General features: G+C 45.4%; 1 protein-coding gene across 1 annotated transcript in view; it reads left to right on the top strand.

Annotated features, from left to right (window-relative positions):
• The first annotated feature begins 5,698 nt into the window (after positions 1-5,698).
• Positions 5,699-24,710, top strand: part of LOC138825585 (IQ domain-containing protein K-like) — a 68,724-nt gene continuing 49,712 nt past the window's right edge. The window contains exons 1-4 of the mRNA XM_070020244.1: positions 5,699-5,760; positions 7,839-7,936; positions 23,482-23,534; positions 23,899-23,976. Of these exons, the coding sequence (XP_069876345.1) occupies positions 7,892-7,936; positions 23,482-23,534; positions 23,899-23,976 (176 nt within the window). The 5' untranslated portion in view covers positions 5,699-5,760; positions 7,839-7,891. The remainder of the gene's footprint in view (positions 5,761-7,838; positions 7,937-23,481; positions 23,535-23,898; positions 23,977-24,710) is intronic.

The following is a 24,710-nucleotide window of genomic DNA, read 5'->3' as shown; positions in this document are numbered from 1 at the left end:
TCCTGGACACCAAGGATAGTTCTAAAGGAGTACTGTGGTGTAGATTCAAAAGTCTTTGCATCGGGGCTGGGAAGGTGGCTCTGTGGTAGAGTGCTTGCCTTGCATGCATGAGGCCCTGGGTTCGATTCCTCAGCACCACATAAGCAGAAAAAGGTGGAAGTGGTGCTGTGGCTCAAGTGGTAGAGTGCTACCCTTGAGCTGAAGAGCTGAGGGACGGCGCCTAGGCCCAGAGTTCAGGCCCCATGACCAACCAAATAAAAAAAAAAAAGAATCAAAGTGTTTTGCAAACCTTTAATTTACTGCTAGAGCGCAAGTAGGATTAATTCCTAACAAACAAAGTTGGGTGTGTGTTTGGTTTTTTAAAAATTTATTTTGGTACTAGTTTCCTAGGCTGTGAGCTTCTTAGGGTGATGACACATATTTTTGTTTTCATTCTTCTTTTTTCTTTCTTTGAGACAGTCCCCCAGTGGAGTCCAAAGTGGCCTCAAGCAGAAAATTCTCTTGCTTCACCTTCCCAAGGGAGGCTGGGAGAAGTGATATTCTGGTGGCCACCATCAGCACATTACCTGTCTGAAACAGCACTAAATAGAACTCTCAAGTAATCCACTTCATCAAACATGGCCAGAGTTTTGACTCTGTGTGAGTGTGTGTGTGTGTGTGTGTGTGTGTGTGTGTGTGTGTGTGTGTGTGTGTGTGTATGTGTGTGTGTGTGTGTGTGTGTGTGTGTGTGTGTGTGTGTGTGTTACTGAGGAATCGTACCCAGGGCTTCATGCATGCTAGGCAAGCACTGTACCACTAAGCCACATTCCCAGCCCTGATTATTAAGATGTGCTTGGTGCAATAGAAGAACTGAATTTTTTTATTACTAGGGTTTGGACTGCGGGACTTATGACTACTACATAGGCACTCTGTCATCCAGCCCAGATCTTTTTTTGCACTAGGTTACTTTTTTCAGATAGAGTCTCATGTTCTTGTTTTTGTGTTTTGTCCAGGCTAGGCTTCCTTCCTCAATGACTCAGGAGTGGCTGAGATTACAGATGTGAGTCACCTCACACTTTCTTATTTTACTTAATTTTAATAAATCAGCCACATGCTTTAACTCACAGATCAGTAAATGTTTTCTGAATGGAAACAGAAATTACTGCACTAGTACACGAAGGAGGAGAGTTACCTATCAAAAGAAATAGAGAAACGGGGTCCTAGTGGCTCCTGCCTGTGATCCTAGCTACTCAGGAGGCTGAGATCTGAAAGCCAGCCTGGGCAGGAAAGTCTATGAGACTCTTACCTCCCATTAACCACCAGAAAACCAGAAGTGGAGCTGTGGCTCAAGTGGTAGAGTGCTAGCCTGGAGCAAAAGAAGCTCAGGGACCGAGCCCAGGCCCTAAGTTCAAGCCTCATGACCAAGGACAGAAAAGTGCTAGAAGCATGACTCAAAGGGCACCTGGCTAGCAGTGGCCCTAAATTTGAACCCCAGTACTCCCTCCAAAAATCCTAAACATAAAACAACTGAAATTGTGTGTAATGAACATAAAATGAATGCATTAAGCTTAAAGGAAACATGAACAGGAATTATGTAACTTTATATTTGAGATTAAATGTTAGTTTTATTAGGATGATTTCAATGAAAAAGTAAATGATGACAGACCCATCAGAAACTCAAATTCATAAAGACAAACTACAATATAAATAAATATATGACTTCAACAGGCATGTGCCCCTGTGCATGGGACTGGAGGTGAGGTGGGGCAGATATGTGTTTTGCTTTCACCTTTTGGTAACAACTAAGGACTTGGTATTCTCCAAAACATGTGTTAAATAAACATCAATAAACTTCTTTCCTTCCAAGACTTTGAATTGAGTCTGAGTGTGACTTTTAATATTTATGATTGACCCAGACTGAGTCTGTTTGGGATGCATGGTTTTCTGTTTTGATGTTGCTGTGATTACTGGTGTCAGTGTTCTCTTTATTGCCTGTGGTTCATTGTTTAATCAGCCAAACACTGTAGCTCAGCTCATCAGACCCAACACTGTTAGACAATCTGATCCCTCATCCCACTACCAGGTTCCAGTGCAGATCAGTTCTGAATTGCAAGTTCCTCTGGACAACACCGGCCTGCTCAGCTCAGCTTATCAGTCTGCACGTATCACTGGCTTTTCTCATTGCCTGGTCCCTGCCTTTACTAGCTATTCCCTCAATACCCTCTGACCTGTCATTTCAGCATAAAAGCCCATCTTGTGCCACCTTTAGCACCTGTCAATTTGCTTTTCTCTCATGCAAGCTTCTAGAAAGAGCCACACTATTTTTTTTTTTCTACCACTTCCATTCCCATCCTTGTCTGCTCAGGCCACACTGGCTTCTAGCACATTCTTCCCTGACCCTAGGCATTTCTAGACCTAACAGCTTTTTTTCTGACTCAGTGAAGGGTGCTGTCATCTATTCAGATGCCAGGTCCACACTAGGTTCACTTACACACATTCCTTGCCCTTCCCATGATCCCGTGTTCATTCACTGGGCCCTGGAGTTTCCACTTAACAGATTATCGAGATGGACAACCATTCCCCTTAAAGTTTATTTAAAATGCACATAACTAATTTCTTGTAATTCTATTTATAAGCTTCAGTAACGTGGTGACTATAAACACAAAATATATTTGATTTCCTTAAGAATGCTAAGGGTGGAACAGAGAAGACACATTTTTCTAAGCACCAAAGCAACTCTTAAAAATAAAATGAGGGCTGGGAAGGTGGCTCAGTGGTAGAGCACTTGCATGAGGCCCTGGGTTTGATTCCCCAGCACCACATAAGCAAAAAGAAAAAAAAGCTGGAAGTGGCGCTGTGGCTCAAGTGGTAGAGTGCTAGCCTTGAGCTGAAGAGCTGAGGGACAGCGCCCAGGCCCAGAGTTCAGGCCCCACGACCGGACCCAAAAATAAATAAATAAATAAAAATAAAATGAGGGCTGGGAAGGTGGCTCAGTGGTAGAGCCCTTACCTTGCATGCCTGAGGCCCTGGGTTCGATTCCTCAGCACCACATAGCAGAAGAAAAAAAAGCCGGAAGTGGCACTGTGGCTCAAGTGGTAGAGCACTAGCCTTGAGCTGAAGAGCTGAGAGACAGAGCCCAGACCCAGAGTTCAGGCCCCACGACTGGACCCAAAAAATAAATAAATAAAAATAAAATGAAGCTGGATGTTGATGGCTCATGCTTGTTATCCTAGCTACTTGGGAGACTAAAAACTGGAGGATTGAGGTTCAAGGTCAGCTTAGGCAGAAGAGTTTGCCAGGCTGTCTTTTTAACCCATAGCTGGGTGACTGGTGCACCCTGAGAATTAAAAGGTTGTATGCTTGAGCAGATTGACCTAGTCTGGTAGATTTAGAGCAAATACATTGTATATTAGTAAATACATGTGTCCCGACCCTCAGGACTTCAACGAGGGCAGTGAACCTAAGCGAGAAGGAATGAAGGGACAAGAGACACGAAGAATGACAGCAAGACAAGGATTCTGATCAAGCTGCCAATTTTTATTTTTCACACGGGTATTTATATGCTTGGAATAAGGAAGCTTTTTCATTGGCCGAAGCAGCTGCAGGGTGCTTGCTTAGGGCAAGGTGAAAAGATGGTCATTAGTAGCTGCAGGGTGTTTGCTTGGGGCAAGGTGAAAAGGTGGTCGTTACTTAGGGCAGGGTGAGACGGTGAAACAGCCTCAAGATGTTCCAGTGAGATAGTTGGCTCCCAACATACATGGAAAATATTTGGTTAGATCTATGGCAAATCTAACAATGCTGATAGGGTTGCAATGGGATTAGATATGATCTTCACTCTATATTAGGCAAGTTAGTATTATCTGAATTTTTTTCCAATAGGTTGGTATTGTTCCTGCTTCTGGACATAAATATAAATATATGTAGTTTATCAGAAACCCAAATAGGTGGTTTTCACACCATCTCAGTGGTTGTTATGGCACTATGGGGGAGGGGCAAGTTCAATACTTGCCTGAGGAGGTGGTGCTGTAGCTCAAGTGGTAGAGCACTAGCCTTGAGCTGAAGAGCTGAGGGACAGCGCTCAGGCCCAGAGTTCAAGCCCATGACTGACAAAAAATTTTAAAAAATAAAAAATAAAATACTTGCCTGAAAGGGAAGATCAGGTTGATAAGAAGTCTAACACAGCCCCCAAAGTTCTCAACCGCCTCTCACAATGTCACACCTCTCAGTCATCTGCACACCAATCAAGACCTTTCTGTGAAAAGAGTCTCCAGATGTATCTAAAGTTCTTAATCAGTTTATTTTAGGGAGGTTACTGTAGGTGAGCCCTTGGAAGAAGTCAGGTTCAAGCAGAAGTGACTCCCCACTGTCTTTGAAGTAGCACCAATCCTATGTACATTGCCCATGGCCAGGAACCAGATGTGGCCTCAAAGGACCTGAGCAGTCACCAGCTGACAGCCACCAAGATCACCAGGACGTCAGATCGACAACTGCAAGGAAAAGGACCTTAACTCTCAGCCAAGGTCACAGCCATGCACAATGCCTAGCATCTGATCATATAAAATAATATTTACCAACATGAACTCCAGAAAACAGGGGTTTCTTTGTTGCTGTTCTTCTTTTCTTTTCTTTTTTAATTTTTTTTTTTTTTGGTCCGGTCGTGGGGCCTGAACTCTGGGCCTGGGCACTGTTCCTCAGCTCTTCAACTCAAGGCTAGCGCTCTACCACTTGAGCCACAGTGCCACTTCCAGATTTTTTCTTTTTTGTTTATGTGGTGCTGAGGAATCGAACCCAGGGCCTCAGGCATACAAGGCAAGCGCTCTACCACTGAGCCACCTTCCCAGCCCCCTTTTCTTTTTATCTTGGTTTATCTGTCTTTGGGAGGACAAGGGGGGATACAAATGGAGGGACAAAGGGTGAACAACTGCAACAGTAGTGTTCACTGTTGAAAATGAACTATACAACTTGTGGGTAGGGATGGGAGGGGAAAACTGGAAAAGAGTGAGGGAAGGGGTGACATTGTCCAAAAAGAATTATACTTTCAAGCTGGGCACTGGTGGCTCACACCTGTAATCCTAGCTACTCAGGAGGCTGAGATCTGAGGATAGCAGTTCAAAGCCAGCCAGGGAAAGGAAAGTCTGTGAGACTCTTATCTCCAAGTAACCACCAGAAAACCAGAAGTGGCACTGTGGCTCAAGCGGTAGAGCGCTTGCTTTGAGCTGAAGTGCGCACGGACAGCACCCAAGCCCAGAGTTCAAGCCCCACAACCGACAAAAAACAAAAAGAATTATACTTTCAGCCAGGCACCGGTGGCTCATGCCTGTAGTCTAGCTACTCAGGAGGCTGAGATCTGAAGATCACAGTTCAAAGCCAGCCCAGGCAGGAAAGTCTGAGAGACTCTTATCTCCAATAAACCACCAGAAAACCAGAAGTGGCACTGTGGCTCAAGTGGTAGCCTTGAGCTGAAGAGCTGGGGGACAGTGCCCAGACCCAGAGTTCGAGCCCCATGACTGACAAAAAAAAAAAAAAAAAGATACTTTCAGCAGTAGTTGTTGGAGCCTGTAGCACTGGCATTCTTCATGTTCCTCTCTGTTCAGTGGTACTTTTGGTGCCTTTACTTAACCTCCCTCTCCATTCTCTTCCTCTGAGCTACTCAGAGAAAATTGACATCACAACACACACTGAAATGTGAACTGAGGGTGTTTTTTTCCCCCTCCTTTAGAGTATGAAGCGGAGCTGCCTTCCTTTCTAGAATGTAAAGTCAAACCGGAAGCTGCAGTTCCTGTGAGTATTGATTAGGTCTCAACCTTCATCAGAGGTTCTGAAGTGAGAAGGACACAGGTAGCCTGTGAGGGTCCAGTGTCCAGAGTTGGGGAGGTGGGAAAGGGAAGGCACTGGAGCCATGACTTGAACACAGGTCCCTGCTAGCTGCACTGATGGAGTGACTGCATCTCTTCAATAGGTTGGGTACTCGTTGCCTGGATCATGGGACTCAAGGCTGCAGTGGAATCTTGGGTGGCAAAGGCCTCCATAATCAGTCCAGCACTCTGTCTGTGTTGGGGACAGATGCAGACAGAGCAAATTTGTCTGCACACCTGGGTGGGATAGATGAAGACTGTGGGAGAGAGAGGCCAGGCCAGGCCAGGAGGGGAGAACCTTGGAAATAAACCTTGAAATTAAGTAAACACTTAATGGAGTTAAAAAAAATTTAAGTAAGGCTCTGAACCAGGTACTGGCAACTCATGCCTGTAATCCTAGGCTAAGATCAGAGGGTCATAGTTGAAGCCACCCTAAGGCAGGAAAGTCCATGAGACTCTCACCTTTAATTAGCCACCAAAAAGCAGGAAGTGGAGCTGTGGCTCGAATGGTAGTATGCTAGCCTTGAGCACTTAAATCTCTGGGACAGTGCTCAGGTCCTGAGTTCAAGCCCCAGGACTGACACATGCACATGGATGCTGGTATGAGGGACATGTCCTCATGTTGAGAGGTATGGGCAGAGGGCAGGCCTATGGAGCCCTGCCAGATCCTCACTTTACCCATTCTCTCCCCTTTTTCCCCTTCTGTGCCTGGCAATTCTGACAGCTGAGGCCCCTTTGTGGTGGGAAGAGGAACTTGAGTCCTTAGGGCTTGTTGAGTGCTGTGCCTACCTCTTCACTTGTGGAACCACCCTTCATCCTGCCTATTTTGGACTGGCTGGCCAGTATCTTCCCCACAGATAGCCCTCTTAATCTTTTCTAGAAAAAAAGTCATGTCTCAGGAGGGTAAGAAGACAAAGACCTATAGCCATAAAGTCTGACCCAGAGTTGTATTCTCTTGTAAGTTTGTCTTTAAAGACTGCAATGATTAAACTGTTTCTGTGAATTAACTCTGCTCCCTGTCCACACCAGGTTTCCCCACTGGAGGAATTGGTGTTCCCCAGCATCAGGGCAGAGCATTTAGTGCCGACAGCCCAAACCCCTGTGGACTCACATGTACCCTGTCCTCAGAAGAAATTGGTGACACTTGATCCAAAAACATGTAAGAAAGAAACTCCAGTGTCATCTTTTATCATTGGGGTTGTAACATTCCAGAACCATGAGATAGGGAAAGGGGTGATTAGATAGACCTCAGAGAATTTTCCTAAATGAGAATCCTTATTTCTAAAAGAAATCCCCTCATGCCACTGATTTATCTTGAAGTTTAAAATATAATAGAGAGGGCTAGGTGTCATGGCTCACACCTGTAATCCCAGCTATTCAGGAAATGACAGATCAAGAGAATAAGATAAAAAGTTAGCAAGACCCCTGTGTCAGCAAAACAAGCCAGAGGTGGTAGTACACATCTATAATCCTGGCTACTCAGGAAGCATAATATGGAGGACTGTGATCTGAGGCTGGCCTGGGCAAAAATTGCTAGTTCCTGTCTGTAAAAGCCTGGGGCATGTCTTAAGGAGCAGAGCACCTGCCTGTATAGGTGTAAGGCCCTAATTTCAACCTCCAGTATCACCATAAAAATTTGAGATGATAATAGCAATAAGCATACTCTTGACTAGGTGAACTATAAAGGAGAAGGAAAGGAAGAGGAACAAATGCAAAATGGGGAGAAAACGCCTTTTTGCTCCTCCCTGAGATGTAGGCTGGGGGTCTTCCTCTCCCAGCTCCTCAGGCCCACTCCTTGTACCTGGCCTGCTGCTGGTGGTTTGTTCTGTGCCTGCACCCGCAGGCCACTCACTGCCATGGTCATTATATCTTTCCCCCAGCTCCCGTCTCAGCACTCTTTCCTTATACCCCTGGGTGGTACCAAAGCAGCAAACATCTCTCCAGATAAACATAGATCATTTGGAATCTGCAGTAGGAATGAGTTTGTTCATCTGTTTGTTTTAGGCTCCCCCAAAGAATATTTGGAAAATTTCATCTTTCCAGTTCTGCTTTCTGGAATGGTCAGCCTGCTTCACCAAGCAAAGATAGAAAAGTGCTTTGAGGTGAGTTGTATGGCCAGGGTCTCTTTATTTCAAATTCTCAGTTACTCACTTAAATCAGAGGGCAGCCATGACCTTAGTGCCATCAAGTTGTTGCATTCAAAATGTAACAACTATGGCTGGGAATGTGGCTTAGTGGTAGAGTCCTTGTCTAGCATGCATGAAACCCTGGGTTTGATTCATCAGTACTATGTACACAGAAAATTCAGAAGTGGCACTGTGGCTCAAGTGGTAGAATGCTAGGACTGGCAACAACAACAACAGCAGCAGCAACAACAACAACAAAATTAATAACTTCCATCTGTCCAGTCACCAGGGCCCTGAAGTGAATATCCCCTTGCATGTCATCCCTCCTGCCCTTCTTCTGTGCATCTGGCATCTCCTGGCTTCTTCAGGTTTTCCATTCCTGTGTTGTGTGAACTAACGAAAGCACTCCTCACTTCTCATTTGGCTCTGATTGTTCCTCTTGCTCTAGCTTCTCCCAGTGTACCATGTGTCCACTGTCAAGCAAGTAACTCATGCCCAGTGTTCAGTCTACCAGGACTCATCACACTGTACCCGCTATGTGTCTACACCAATCTCTGTGCCCCACATGTTCATCCCCTCCATTGGTGGGATGTGTTGGGGCACATGTCCCTGTGAGCTCTGAGTTCTGGACTTTTGGATGCCCTACACCAAGTGAGTAAGGTAATGAAAGACATTTAATGTTGGCCAAGCCTCTGGTCTGTGTCAGGCCCTTTGCAGAGTGCTGTCACCCAGTTCTCCCTGTTCCTGTCAGTAGCTTTCTGCACATGAAAAATGGAGGGTGGCAGAGCCTCACACCATGATCAGGGGCAAGTGGCAGAGCTGGGATTCAAATCCAGATTAAGTGTTTCAAAATGACACTCAAAGGCTGGGAAGGTGGCTTAGTGGTAGAGTGCTTGCCTAGCATGCATGAAGCCCTGGGTTCAATTCCTCAGTACCACACAAACAGTAAAAAAAAAAAAAAGCCAGAAGTGGTGCTTTGGCTCAAGTGGTAGAGCACCAGCCTGGAGCAAAAGCAGCTCAGGGACAGTACCCAGGCCCTAGTTCAAGCCCCAGGACTGGCAAAAAAAAATGACACTCAAATGTTAGCAGACTGGAAGCCTAATTGATATGACACTTCCTGGAGCCTGGAGAAGCAATCCCAAGTTAATGGTGTCCCTCAGTTGGAGCCCCTGCCTGAGAAGAACCTGTGCCTGGACCCAATGCTGCTTTTACATGCTGAGGAGCTACTTTATACACTTGTCATTACATGGTCCTTGTCACCTCCTAGTTACCACATGTTAGAGCTGTCCCCATCTGCCTGCCACTTGATCCACTCAGCCCAATACTCCTCACAGGCCCCTCTCTCTGATACTTTGTCTCTTCACCTCAGGCAGACCTGTCAGAATTTGGATAGCAAATCATGTCAGCCTTCTGTCACTATAATGAGACACCTGAGACAAGTGATAACACAAAGAGATTTACTTCCACTCACAGTTTTGCAGGTTCTAGCCCAGGATCAGTTGGCCCTATTGCTTTGGGCCTGTGGCAAGGCAGTACCTTATGGTAGGAGTCTGTGGTAGAGCAAAGCCAGGAAGGGGCTGGAGTTCCATAGCACGCGCCCTCTAACACCTTTGAGAGTGAGCATCACTCCGGAGATCCAGCCTTTACCACATGACCCTTTGGTGGGGGAGGCATCCAACATCTAAACCACATCCTTTAAGGAATAATTTGGGGTGCCGCACTGTCCCACAGTACACTGTTTGACAAAGAGGCATTCACACAATGAAGCAAGAGCACCAGCCTAGCCTTCTCCTGTCTGTCTCCTGCCCTTGATCTGCCTCCTTCCCAGGCACTGCCTCCAGCCACACTGAGCCAGTCCTTGTCCCCCACTCACACTCACTTCCTTGCCACTGTTCAAACATGCCTTCTTTCTTCAGAAGACACTCATTCCGCTCCTCTTCCTCACCTGTTTCAGTTCTGTTTTGTTTTTGTGCACTCAGCTCCATGATGCCTATCTCAGACTGGCAGTTCCCTGCTAGGCCCAGTGCTCAGATTTCAGAGAATTCATCTGTTCCTCATTTTATGGCAAATTTAAGATAGCTTTGATTAAGACATTCTTAACCCACATGCACATATACTTAATTTTACACATGCCCGTCTCCGTTGATACTTTAAGAGCCTTGAGGACAGATTCTTTGATTTCCTTGGTCCCCCTTTCAATGTATATTGAAATGTATATTTCCATGTATATTGTTCATGGTGACCATACAGTTGTCCCCAGGAAAGCACTGCTGTGTCTGAGCCCTGACTATAACCTACATCTCTTCTCTATATGGGACCCATCTCTGGAGAGGCTCTGATGGAGGAAGGAGAAAGAGGTCACCCATGTAACTCATGAGTTTGGCTAACCTGGGAGAAAGAGCAGCATGTGGTTCATGGCACTGCCTCACACACAACATACATTTGCTATTACGCAGTCAGTAAATTGGGCCTTGGTTCAGGGTGTAATTGTTAGAAGCAAGACTCTGGAATCAAAGTTGCCTAATTTTCAAGTTTGCCTCTCCGGGTATGGTGGCTTATGCCTGTAATCTCAGCTACTAGGGAGGTTGAGGCAAGAATCATAAATTTGAAGACAGGAAAGGCAACTTAGGGAGACTCTGTCTCAGATAAACTTTAGACAAGGATGGAGCTGTAGCTGAGGGTAGAGCCCTTGCCTAGCATGCATGAGCACCTCCATCCCTGTGGTAACACAGCAGAGGACAGAGGTGGTCATGTTCGTGGTCATGTCCTAGCATGCTATTGGCACCACACAGAGTGCCCAGGGCAGGCCTAGAGCATGAAAAGTTCTCAACAAAGGTCCTCTTAGTTTATCATGAGTGCTCCAGGGAAGGGGATGGAGGGGGAGGGGTTGTACCTATTACCTCCGTGGCCTTGCTCTTGCTGGCAGGTGACCTCAGAGCCTGGCCGTGTTTCTTTCCCAATGTACTGGAGTTGGAGGTTGTCTTCAAAGTAGCTCCCAGAAATGCCGATGATGGCTTCTATTCATAGCTATTTTTGGGAAAACAGATTACCTTTCACTACACAATCTAAACTGTCTACAATTCTTTACTATTGTTCATTCTCTGCTTTGACTTCCCTGGCCCACTTAATCCTGACCACTTTCATAAAGAGCAGCGTGGTCTTCTCTCTGTGGTGTTAAACAGGTGGCAGGCGTGGCAGGCTGGGTGGGGGTGAGGCTGGAGAAGTCAAGGAAGGAGCTCTCAGCCTGACCCCTGCCATTGTCCCACCGCTTTGTCTCTCTGGCTTTAGTTCCTTTAAGTAAAGTGAGAAAAGCAGACTGTCTCACAGTCCCAGCTCTAGGTGTGTCCCCTTTGCTATCCTACTGTTGACCAAAGTTTGTTAGTGAGCTATGTCTTTAATCAGACGGAGCACAGGATGGAATCTAAAACAATCAGTTGGCCACAATGGCATGTCTCTGTTGTCATGTGAAGAATATCTATAAGCAGGCAAAGTGGCTCAGAAATAATTGTTTTCATCCAGGCTACATGGCTCAAGCCTTTAATTCCAACTACTTTGGAGGCAGAGATCAAGAGAGTTGTGGTTTGAGGCCAGCCCAGACAAAAATGTTAGCCAGACCCCATCTGAACAAACAAGCCAGGTGTGGTACTGTGCACCTGTCCTCCTCATTATGTGGGAGGCTGTAGAAGGAACATGGTCTGAGGCTGACCCTGGATAGAAGAGCAAAGCTTTCTCAATAAAAGCAAAAACCCTAAAAGCTAAAAGGGCTGGGGTCTGGTCAAGCGGTGGAGAAGATACCTAGCATTCAGAGGCCCAGAGTCCAAACCCCACAACCAGAGAGTGAGAGAGAAAGCAAAGTTCTGTTCAACAAATATACATGGAACCCTTCTGTGTGCCGATCATGGCACCCAGTCCCTATGGGTACAGAGAGGTCAGTAGCTGTCCTGGTCCTCCAGAAAGCCACAGGTGTGGGGGCTGGTCAAGGCTTCCAGGTGGGTGGGAAGGTGATGACAGGCTAAAGTTCTTGCTTTCCTCCTGGACTTGCCACCCCCCCCCCTTTTTTTTTGTGCCAGTTCTGGGACTTGGACTCAGGGCCTGGGCACTGTCCCTGAGCTTCTTTTGCTCAAGGCTAGCACTCTGCCACTTGAGCTACAGTGCCATTTCTGGCTTTTTCTGTTTATATGGTACTAAGCAATTGAACCCAGGGTTTCATGCATGCTAGGCAAGCACTCCACCACTAAGCCACACTCCCAACTCATGGGCTTGCCATTTTTCTTCCTCTGAAACATGAATGAACAAAATAGCAAGAGGGAACTTGAGGCTGCAAATTTGATTTCTCCACCGTGGGGCAGCTGGAACCCTTTGTTTAGTAGTGTTGTACCTTACCCAGCTGTTCCGTTGATCATTTAAACACAATCAGCTAACAGGTCCAGTCATGAAGATTTTACCTTGCAGGTTGCACAGCTAATGTTTGTCCATAAATAATGTTGTAAGGAGGAGGTTAGTAACACTCTCAGTCTCCAGGCAGCGACAAAAACTCCTTTAAAGCATCCGAGAAATTTCTATTTGTATTAGAGATTAATGAGTCAGGCCGTGGGCCAAGCCATTTCTCATCTTTGACATCCGTAGCCCAGCAGCTGGCGCCCTGTCAACACCAGATGCCACATGCTTGTGTGCAGTTTACGTCTGATCAGGAAAGACCACGAAAGCTGTGCAGGCTCTTAGGAGTGCTGATAAACTCTGCAGGCAGGCAGGCACTCTGGGGTTCAAAATCCTGGTGGGAGCTGGGAAGGTGGCTTAGTGGTAGAGTTGCTTGCCTAGCATGTGTGAAGCCCTGGATTCAATTCCTCAGTACCACATAAATAGAAAAGGGCAGAAGTGGCACTGTGGTTCGAGTAGTAGAGTGCTAGCCTTGAGCAAAAGAAGCTCAGGGACAGTGCCCAGACCCTGAATTCAAGCCCCAGGACTAGCAAAAATAAAAAATAAACCCTTGCAAGTATGCCCAGCTTGTTTCCTCAGTTGGCCCAGGTTCTGGGAGGGAACTGGAAGTATTTCATAATGTCACAGGCACCACAAAAACCACCAGCTTCCCACCCACTTCCTTCCGGTCAGGAGTCAGTAGGAAGCTCAGTCTTTGAATGCCACATGGGTGTACCACAGGGGAATGCTCCTTTCATTTCCTTAGGTATTTTGTGTTTTTGTTTTGTTTTTGCAGCATTGGGGATTGAACTCCAGGCTTTGCACTTGCTAGGCAAGCACTCTACCACTTTAGCCACACTCCTATACCCTAACCTTAGGATTTCTTAATCAAATCTAATTTCTTCCATCCCATCTATCTTTCGTGAAGTCTTAAAGGGTTATTTTTTGTTCGTTTGGTTTGGGTTTTGGTGCAGGTACTAGGGTTTGACCTCAGGGAGTGGGAGCTACCCCTGAGCCTTTTCACTCAAGGCTGATGTTCTGCCACTTGCGCCACACCTCCACTTCTGGCCTTTTGGTGGTTAATTGGAGATAAGAATCTCTTAGACTGTCCTGCTCAGGCTGGTTTTGAACTTTGACCCTCAGAACCTCAGCCTCCTGAGTATCTAGGATTACAGGTGTGAGCCTGGCGCCCAGCTGTTAGGAATTTTACAGTGTAGGAACTGAGTTCTGAAAGAAGGAATGACTTAATTGCATAGATAAGGTCACTGAGCTGAGATGCCCATGAGTGCTTCCAAGAGATGACTGAGGCAAGTAAGATACTTGAATAGTTGCACTCTGTGTGTGTCAGGAGACGCACCACCCAACCCTCAGTAGGACTCTGATTTTGAAATGGCCATCCTTCCTGGAGTACTTCCTATATGCCAGGCAGTGCTTTACACTGTGATCTCACTCAGACATCACAAGAACTCTGTCACAACTTTTGTGACTGAGGTCTAGCGAGGTCCCCACGTACATGACTGCTAAGGGGAAGAGCTAAGGTTCAAACCCAGGAATCTGCCTCCAGAGCTGACATTCATTCATACCCTGTCTCATAGTAAGAAGACTGAGGGTGCTGAAAATAGTTCCCATTGTATGGTGGGGACTATCAAAGAAAGGTGAATGTGTGAGCATTACACAGCGTGTCCATAAAGTGTTAAAACATCACATGGGGGCTGGGAAGGTGGCTCAGTGGTAGAGCGCTTGTCTTGCATGCATGAGGCCCCTGGGTTCGATTCCTCAGTACCACATAAGCAAAAAGAAAAAAGCCGGAAGTGGCGCTGTGGCTCAAGTGGTAGAGCGCTAGCCTTGAGCTGAAGAGCTGAGGGACAGCACCCAGGCCCAGAGTTCAGGCCCCACGACCAGACCACCCAAAAAAAAAAAAATCACATGGGGATGGAGGGCATGGCTCAGGTGAGAGAATGCCTGTCTAGTAAGCACAAGACCTTAAATTCAATTCCCAGTACCCTCCCCTACTAGCAAAGGGCATGAAGCATCACATGTTATCTCTGAAAAATGTGTAATTTTTGTGTGTCAATTTAAAAAATACTTAATGGGATTTTGGTTTCTGCGTTTAAAAACATTTCCCATATGGCTCAGATTTGCCATCAGAACTGGACTGAATATTGTGTTTTCTTTTAAAAACCCATGCCTTCATAAGCAAGCTCCTCTTTTCTTTTTAACAAAGAGCATTGGTCACTTCATTCCCTAAACTTAGCTGGGAGTGGCTTTGGTTTTTCTTTTTTTCTTTCTTTTTTTTTTTGGGTCCAGTCATGGGGCTTGAACTCTGGGCCTGGGTGCTGTCCCTCAGCTCTTCAGCTCAAGGCTAGCACTCTACCACTTGAGCCACAGCGCCACTTCCGGCTTTTTTTTCTGCTTATGTAGTGCTGAGGAATCGAACCCAGGGCCTCATGCATGCAAGGCAAGCATTGTATCACTAAGCCACCTTCCCAGCCCCCATGGCTTTGGTTTTTCAAACTCAAAAATTCTTTTTCAAAGGACCAGGCTTTGAAGAGAAAGTTGAAAGGCCCTGTCCTGATGGGGACCCCGAGGTTTGCTTTCAAAATAAAAGGCCCTGGCTATGTGGCAGGGCTTTACTTCTGTGGCCTAAATCTTTGTCCTTGGGGGCCTGGCATTGTGCCAGGTAGCTGTAGCAGCAGCCTTCTCTAACTGCCAAGTTGAGAAACATTGACATTTGGCCATAAGTTGAGTTTTAGTTATTATACACAGCACCAGTGTACATTCTGCTATGTAATAAACTTCCTCAAGAGTTTTGGTTTAAAATTACACTTTTTTTTCTCTCTCACTTGTGCAAGGTAACAATTGGGCTGGACTTGCTGAACAATTCTTCTTTCTTTGGCAACTTTCCTTTATGTGTCTGTGGTCAGCTACCCTGGAGGTTAGAGGTTGGAGGTCAGAGCCTGGTCTGTGTTGGCCTCAGTGGGATTGAATCTTCTCTGTTCTTGCTCTCTCAGCCCCCAGCAGGTGAACGCCAGATGGTTGCTCTGGAAGCTGGGCCGGTTGCTAGGACTTGTATGGAGGTCAGCTGTCCCTTTGAAGGCAGTATTAAAGCAAGTCAAGGAAATCTCTTGATGAGAAGAGCCTTACGGACAAGGAAGGGTTGAGAATGGTGGCCCTTTGCCCAATTATCTACTACATTAAAAAAAAAAAAAGGAAAGCTGGGCATTGGTGAGTCATGCCTGTAATCCTAGCTACTCAGGAGGCTGAGATCTGAGGATCACAGTTCAAAGCCAGCCTGGGCAGGAAACTCTGTGAGACTATAAATCACTCTCCAATAAATCACTCAGAAAACCAGAAGTGGTGCTGTAGCTCAAGTGATAGAGCACTTGCCTTGAGCTGAAGAGCTGAGGGATAGTGCCCACACCCAGAGTTAGAGCCCCACAACTGACAAAATAATAATAATAATAATAATAATAATAATAATAATAATAATAATATGGGGAGCAAGTGTTGTGCTATATGCCCGTAATCCTAGCTTTCAAGAGGCTGTAGCAGGAGGATAAAAAGTTCAAGGTCAGCCTGGATTACATTGGAGACATTGTCTCAGTTCCATTCTTCTAAGAATCTAAGAAGGTATTAATAGTAATAAAGGTTCCACAGCAGATGGCAGGTTTGACTTCTAAATTGGTTACCTGTGAGCAACTCTCTCCTCTCTGGACTGGTAAAGCACAGGTAGGACTGTGGAGAGGTGTGACAAGCTCATGGTGCAGGGTCAGCTCTGGAGTCCCACCACCAGGGGTCAAACTCCTATTCTTATGTTGACAGATAAGTGACTTTGGACATGGAATTTAGCTTCTGTGCCCTACTCTGCAAAGTGGAAATGACACCATAATGACATCACATCCTGGCACATCAAAAACAGTGGAGATGTCAGTATCCATGGCACACGGTTCCAAGGAGACCGCCATTGAGGAAAGACCACACATGCTCAGGATGCAGAGCTCAGCCTTGTTCTGAGGATGCTGAATTCATTTTCTCCATAATGCCATAATGTACTCACTCGAGCACATTATCTGCCCTTTTGGCTTGGGAGAGTTGTCATAACTTTTTGTTTATTTTTGGGGGGAGGAGGGTATTACTATTTGCTCTTGGAAGACACATTTTTGCACAAAACTAAGGGCAGGAAAACAGCTGATCACAGGATGATTTAAACACGGCTGAATAATGTGGCACTGAACCTCTCATCAACTGAGCTGCAGAATGTCCCAGTTGGCTTCCAACCTCCATCCTCACATCTCAGCCTCCTGAGCAGCTAGGATTACAGGTATAAGTCACCCACCCTCAGCTTAACCCTTCCTTTGAAGTCTTGGAATTCTCCAGGTTTTTGTGGTCCTAGCTGCCTAAGAGGCAGGATGCATAGAGTTGGGGGCTATGTCTGCCTGATTTGATAAATGTATGACCTTGAAACTCACTAGCATGGTGACCTTCATCTTCTCAATCTCTGATTCTTTCTGTATAAAATGTAAATTATAATACCAATTTCTTCACACAAAGGAGTTGATGAGGATTTAATGAGAAAATGTGCCGAAAGCCAATATTGCTCAGTGCCTGGCCACAGCTAAGCCAATTGCAGTCATCAAGTGACAGCATTAAATCACAAGAAAAGGTCTGGCTTGAAATGAGTATGTACATAAGGAAAAGGTGGGCTGGGAGGTCTCAGAAGCAGGTGCCTGATGGAGGGCAAGGAAGCTTGCTAGGTCTGGGTTCCCAAGAGACTCCTTCAACAGTGAGAGCCTCGGGGTTTTTTGTTGTTGTTCTGCTGATCAGGGAGGTTTCTCATCATAGACTGTACCTCATTGTGGCTGTCAGGAAGAATAAATGATGTGTCATTTAAGGAGGCAAATAGAAAGACATGACTAAACGGTGTCCACTTTGAGATTACCCTTGAAGTCTCAGCCATAAATTTTTGTTTTCTATTGATACTAGGGTTTGATCTCAGGGCCTAAAGACTTGGTAGGCAAGAGTTCTGCTGCTTGAGCTATGTGTGCCCCCAATCTCTTTTGCTTCTAATTTGTTTTAAGACAGAGTGTCTTGCTTCTTCATTCTTACTCTACTAAACTACCAAAAAAGTTGGAAATGGAGCTGTGGCTCAAGTGGTAGTCTTGAGTAAAAGAAGCTCAGGGAGAGTGCCAGGGCCCTGAGTTCAAGCTTTCTGGCACTTACTGAACCAGCTCAGACCACTTACCTGCTTTGGGACAAGCCCTGGGAGCCAGGGGAAATTGGAAGGCTAGGGAAAGAGCACCTTGGCCCCACCCCACCCCCAAGCACCCAGCTTTAAAATTGAGGAAGAGTTGAAGGTGCAGTTACTAAAAGGAGGCAGAAAGAATGCTATTCCAGGCTTCTGTGCTATAAACTAGCAGAAAAGTAGCTGCAGTAACAAAGGGGATTAGTAGCTCAGAAAATTACAGGGTCCTGAGGTACAGAGGCTTCAGGATGGGCTGGACTCAGGTGTAGTGATATGGAGCTGAGGACCTGGTTTTCTTCTGCCTCTTCAGTGGGCTTCTCACAAGGTCTGCTTTGTCCTCAGGCCAGCTTCTGCCAGAGAAGTGCCAGAGCCATACCACAGGCCTCCTTTTGGCCTCCACCTTCCATACCATCCAGGCAAGAAAGAACAAATTCTCTCAGAAGAACAAAGGACATGATTTCCCAGAAGTCTCAGTGCCATCTCTCCTGCCACATCCTGTCTCTCTGAAGGGATCATGTGTCCATTCTGGATTCAGGGAATCCCATGGGTGGGGTAAAGGGGGACCAGGTTGGTTTTAGGTGGGAGGGTGGTGGGATTATCTGACTGCCTTATTGAGGCACTCTGCTGGAGGTACAGATGGGTGAAAGGTCTGGAGGCCTCCAGCTCAGAGTTGGGGGACTCTGAATTAACCATAGTGGGACTGTGTGTGGCTCAGTTTTGTTTGTTTTTATCCTGGTGCTGGGGCTTGAACTCAGGGCCATGTGCTCTTGCCTGGCTTTTCCTCTTATGGCTAGTGCACTACCATTCCTTCACTTTCAGCCTTGTACTAGTTCACTTGAGATAAATCTCCTGAATTTGTCTGCCCAGGCTGGCTTCCGTGATCCTCAGATCTCAGCCTCCTCAGTAGCCAGGATTACAAGCATGAGCTTCTGTGATTCAATTCTTTACTCCTAGTTGTGTCAGGGCCTGACCATAGCAGATGTCACCCAGCAGGGTCGCCGGTGCACCCTGCTTCATTTGGAAAGAAATCACTTTTATGCATAAGTAAAGCAATGGTGGGAAAGCAATCAAGGCCCAGCTTTAAATGCAGATTAGATGTAAAGTCTGGGCAGAGGTGGTATGAATGCCATGTTTTCCACCTGTTCTCCCCACACCCACTTCTCCTTTGCCTCTTGGCAGCTCATCAAGTTTCATTCCTGCAAAGAGCACTGGTTAGTACCAGGTAACAATTCGAATCCTTTGATTGTGGTGGCATAGCACTAAAATTTGCTACTGAATTGCTCATGATCATTTGTTGTAGTTGTTTTCCTTTTTTTTTTTTTTTAAACCAACTTACTGAATATCTTTTCAAATATACAAAGGAGAACTTAGCTCATTCAGCCCTGGTACCACAGAACAGCAGTGAACAGGTGCCACGTATGAGGAGCTGGTCCTCACTAGACACCAAATGTATCAATTAACATCATGATCTCTGGTGTTCCCAGCTTCCAAAACTGTGAAGAATAGATGTCTGCTGTCTATAATACACAAGATGACCAAACATTTTTCTATTACTTACAAGAGCAAAAGGTCTCAACCTACACAATCAACACAGTGGCACACCCAGCGACACTTAACTTCACAAACTCCCAGCATAGGCCTTTAGAAATATTTTTCCCTTGAGCCAGGCGGTATTGGAATTTGCAATCCTTTTACCTTAATCTCTTAGTGCTGGGATTACAGATATGTGCTACCTTCCTTCGCTACAGGTAGACTCTGAGCAGTAGAGTCTACCTGTGAGCAGTAGAGAGATAGCTCATGGTCAGCACACGTTTTAATCTCAGAGGTCTCTAGCTACCCCATTCACTACAGGGAATGGGGAAGTTGTTTTGAGTTACTGGTAGCTAAGAGAACTAAATGGTGGTTAGGCCCCTTAGTTACCCAGTCTCCTCTTTCGCCCTTGGTGACAGTGGTAACAGGTAGGTGGGAGGGGGGGTTGGGGGGGGAATGCGTTCTGGTACAAGGCCTATGGAAGGATGGGAGGGGCTTTCCTCTAATCCACCTGGGAGTGACATGATGCCTGATCAAATGTGGCTTCCCTTAAGTCCATGCTAACAGCAAGGAGCACTTGCTTGGGGTGGAGAATTGGATTGACTATTAGATACAGATTCTATTGTTTTCAAACGTTAGTTGTTTATCTTCCCAGACTCCAGTCCTCTGCCTGTCTTCTCCTATATGTATGTCCAACATAAGAAATGGTCTTAAATACTGTCTAGATTGAGCCCATGTTAATTTCTGCCCTTTCTCTCTTTGAAGTTTGGGTCTTTTATCATATGTACCCCTTACCTGTTTTATTTATTTACTTTTGGTAAATGTGTTAGTGAAGTTTATTAGGAAAGGAATACACTGTTAATAGACTGAAAGTCATCTCTAGGTAGAGAACAACCATGATTTTTACCCCAGCACAAGTATCATTAATGATTAGGGACTTGAAGCATTAAACCCCTCTCCAGGACAAACCACTGGGGCAGAGTCATTGTCCCTGGGGGAGGGAGGTTTACCAGTGACTTCTAGGCTGTATTTAACTAAGTTACAAATCCATTGTTTTAAGAACTATTTGTTGACTCACCTTAGGCTATCTTTAATCCTTCCTGAGTGAGGTACTTAAAAAACAAAACGAAAACAAAAGTTTTCTGGACCAGGGGGCCCCTTAGGCTGTTTTTTTTTTTTTTTTTTTTTTTTTGGTCGGCCGTGGGGCTTGAACTCTGGGCCTGGGCGCTGTCCCTCAGCTCTTCAGCTCAAGGCGAGCGCTCTACCACTTGAGCTACAGCGCCACTTCGGGTTTTCTGGTGGTTTATTGGAGTCTCACGGTCTCTCCTGCCCGGGCTGGCTTTGAACCGCGATCCTCAGATCTCAGCCTCCTGAGTAGCTAGGATTACAGGCGTGAGCCACCAGCGCCCGGCCCTTAGGCTGTTTTAAAAGCTGAAGGATAATGTTTTCTTAGAGACCTGGTGATCTCTTCTCCTAGTTAGGTCCCCTGGGTTTCCCATCCTTCCCCCCCCCCCCCCCCCCCCAGCTTGAGATCCTAAAATCTGTGAGGGAACTGCCTGTCTTTGGTTACTGCCTGCTGATTCTGATTCCGGCTGAAGTCTGAAGTCAGGAATCTCTTTCCCTGGGTCAGCTGGGGTCTCAGTCTTGAATGATCTGCTGAATCATCTGTTGTTTTTTTTTTTGTTTTGTTTTGTTGTTGTTTTTTGTTTTTGCCAGTCCTGGGCCTTGAACTCTGCGCCTGGGTACTGTCCTTGAGCGTCTTTTGCACAAGATAGCACTCTACCACTTGAGGCACAGCACCACTTCCAGCTTTTTCTGTATATGAGGTATTGAGGAATTGAACCCAGGACTTCATGCATGCTAGGCAAGCACTCTACCACTAAGCCACATTCCCAGCCTGACTCATCTGTTTTATTACAATATGTTTTTTCCAAACACATAGGAAAGCCTTTGAGAGTGAATACTCTAGATTTTTATAGTTACCCATTTATTTGCTTTGTTCTGTACCTGTCCACTCCGTCCATTCCTCTAACCATTCACCTCAGAACTTGGGGTACATTTCAAAGGAGGGTGCAGGTTAATATCTTAGCCCTTGATGTATAGTGTTTGTTTTTTTCCTTTCAACTCTAGATTTAAAAAAAAACAAAAACCAACACATTGGGCACTGTGGCTCATGCTTGTAATCCTAGCAACTCAGGAGGCTGAGACCTGAGGATCCTAGTTCAAAGCTAACATGGACAGAAATGTCCTTGAAACTCTTATCTTCAAGTAACCAGTAAAGAGCTAGAAGTGGAGGCATGGTTCAAGTGGTATTCAAGCCAGCCTTGAGTAGAAGAGCCACGTGAGAGCTTGAGGTTCTGAGTTGAACCATGGGCCTGCGCACGTGTGTGTACACACACTATTTCCCCCCATCCCCCAGTTGTGGGGCTTGAACTATGGGCCTGGGTGCTGTCCCTGAGCTCTTCAGCTCAAAGCAAGTGCTCTAGTGCTTGAGCCACTGTGCCACTTCTGGTTTTCTGGTAGCTTATTGAAGATAAGAGTCTCATGGACTTTCCTGCCCATTCTGGCTTTGAACCATGATCCTCAGATCCGAGCCTCCTGAGTAGCTAAGATTACAGGCGTGAGCCATTGGTGCCCAGCCACATTGCTTTTTTTTTTCTGTACTACTGGAATTTAAAATCAGGGCTTTGCATTTGCTGGGCAGGTGCTCTACCCCTTGAGCTCTGTCCCCAGTTCCCCTAAAATGATTTTTATACCTTATCTGAAGTTGCCCTGTTTCCTCTACTTGCCCCGACCCACACATCTGCTCCATTTACAAGCAATCTAGGATTCCGTAATCGTCCACATTACACAAATCTGGTACCCACACTTTATTAATCTCTGTTCTTCAATTTCTCTCCCTATTACTTCCTCTCTTATCTCGTCACTCAGCATGACTTTTCATTTGCTGTCCCTTCTCTCTTTCAGCTCCCCAGCAGATAATTTTGAAACTAAACAACAGCTGAACAATGTCCCCAGTGTCATGCATGTCTGGGTATGCACCGCACGTCCATGCTTGCCCAGAACAGAAGCAAAACACAGTTTCTTCTATTTTATTTCTTTACATCAAAAGTCATTAAATCTGCCTGCATGACCTTCAATCCATTGGACTATTTTTAATATCTGTGTAATCGAGTAAGTCAGGCTACATTCCTTCGTAGAAGAAATCCTTGCTGCTCAGTGGCGAGGCAGATATGCTAAGGGAACAATGACTCTTTGTAGGGCTGGAGAGAGACTCCGCCATCCTACAATCACTGGATTGTGTAAGTTATTATATGTCAGTCCATGCTAGTTACATATTTGCATTGTTGTGCAAGTATTTTCTTAATGTCTTTTTGAAGGGAATCCTGCTCTGGCAATGCAGAATTAAAAGACTCTGTTACTCAATCTAATGGTTTCTTTCTGTTACCCATGCCAGGCATAGTTCAATTTTTCATGAAAGACTATCTGCTGTAAGGTAAAAGACTACAAATAATGTCTAGCAACTCAGACATCACTGTATTTTCTGTAAAACGAAAAGCAACCTGAAGGAGCCCTTTCCTCTTGGTATCAATTTTATAGCAACCATATCTAGGATTAATTACAAAGTTGAGTTGGCAATTTCTAAGTAAAAAGGAGAATTAATTTTTTTTAATAATCACATACTAGGGGAAGAAAGTGAAAAGAAAATTTTCAACTGGGCACCGGTGGCTCATGCATGCCTATAATCCTAGTTACTTGGAAGGCTGAGATCTGAGGATCATGGTTCAAAGCCAGTCTGGGAAGAAAAAAACCCAAGAGATTTATCTCCTGTTAACCAACAAAAGGCTGAAAGTGGAGCTGTGGTTTAAGTGGTCAAGCACTAGTCTTGAATGAAAAAGCTAAGTGAGAACTCAGGGCCTTGAATTCAAGCTCCAGTACTGGTACGCACACGTGCCGTGCATAAAAGAAAAAGAGCTTGGGGATAGCACCCAGGCTCTGAGTTCAAGCCCCACATCTGACCAAAAGATTAAGGTCCAAAATTATGCTAGCAATTCCTACTTTGAGATATCTTAATCCTTGTACCTGACCTCTTTCTTGCTTTTATGCTTGGGTGTTGGAGAGGTGAGAGTTCATTCATTCAATTCCCACTAGGCACTTGATTGAATGCTAAGCATATCCTTGCCCAGATACTGTTTGTTGTAATACTTATGAATGCCATAATAGATTCCTGCATATTTTGTCTGCATTTAATCAATTTAACCTCTCTTCCTTCTTCTACTCAAGACACAATGGGCAAAGTAAAATATAATTGAATTATCTTTTCTCTCTTCAGAGGAAAAGGACCAAATTCATTGCTTGTGATTACCTGACTGAGTGGCTGTACAAGTAAGTTAAGCATTCTTTATTTATTTATTTTTATTTTTATTTTTTGCTGGTTCTGGGGTTTGACTCAGGATCTGGGCTCTGTCTCTGAGCCTCTCTGGGCTCAGGGCTAGCGCTCTACTACTTGAGCCACAGCACCACTTCCAGCCTTTTTTGTTTATGTGGTACAGAGGAATTGAACCCAGTGCTTCATGCATGCTAGGCAAGCACTCTACCACTAGGCCACATTCCCGGCCCTGTGTATGTCTTTAAATATTCAATGTCTCTAAGAATTCCACCATGTTAATTTGCAAGTGGAAGAGCAGCAGTTGACTTCAACTCTCACTTGTGGTCTTCTTGTCCATCAAACATGTGGTATCCTGGCCAGCCACAATCCAAAGAGGACAGGAGAAACCTTCACAGAATTCTTCTCCATCCCATTTGTGGAGGAGTGGCTAAAGAATCAGTAAGTAAAGAATTTCCTCTTAATCTTTTCTTTTTCTTTTTCTTCCTGTCAGTCATGAGGATTGAACTCATAGCCTGGGTCCTGTCCTTAAGGCTTAAGGCTAGCACTCTACTACTTTGAGCCATAGCTCTGTTTCTGGTTTTGGAGTGGTTAATTGGAGGTAAAAAGTCTCATGAGGACTTTTCTGCCCCAGACAGCTTCCAACCTCAGTCCTCAGATCTCAGCCTCCTGAGTTGCTACTATTATAGGTGTGAACCATTGGTGTCCCAGTGCCCTCCTAATCTTAAAATGGTATTAATGAACTAAGTCTAAAAGCCTAGGACTCTGGTCAGTTATACCTCGGCCTCTTGTGTCTCAATATTTTTAGCCTGGGTTAAGCTCATCTTAACAATGCAGAGATTCCATTTCAAAAATGAAGTAGAAGCCTGGTGCTGATGGCTCATGCCTATAATCCTAGCTACCCAGGAGGCTCAGGTTTGAGGATTGTGGTTCAAGCCAGCTTGGGCATGAAAGTCCATGAGACTCTTATCTCCATAAACCACCAGAAAAATAGAAGTGGCGCTATGTCTCAAGTGGTAGAGCGCTTGCATTGAGCTGAAGAACTCAGGGACAGCGCCCAGGCCCAGAGTTCAAGCCCCATGACTGATTAAAAAAAAAATGAAGTGGAAAACAAGTTTGCCATTATTGTTGTTATTATTATTATTGGAATTTGGAACAGGGGCTTGAACTCAGAA

The sequence above is a fragment of the Dipodomys merriami genome, unplaced genomic scaffold (assembly GCF_024711535.1).
Source record: "Dipodomys merriami isolate MVZ:Mamm:240054 unplaced genomic scaffold, mDipMer1.0.p SCAF_138, whole genome shotgun sequence".
NCBI lineage: Eukaryota > Metazoa > Chordata > Mammalia > Rodentia > Heteromyidae > Dipodomys > Dipodomys merriami.
This window is presented reverse-complemented; position numbering and strand designations above follow the sequence as displayed.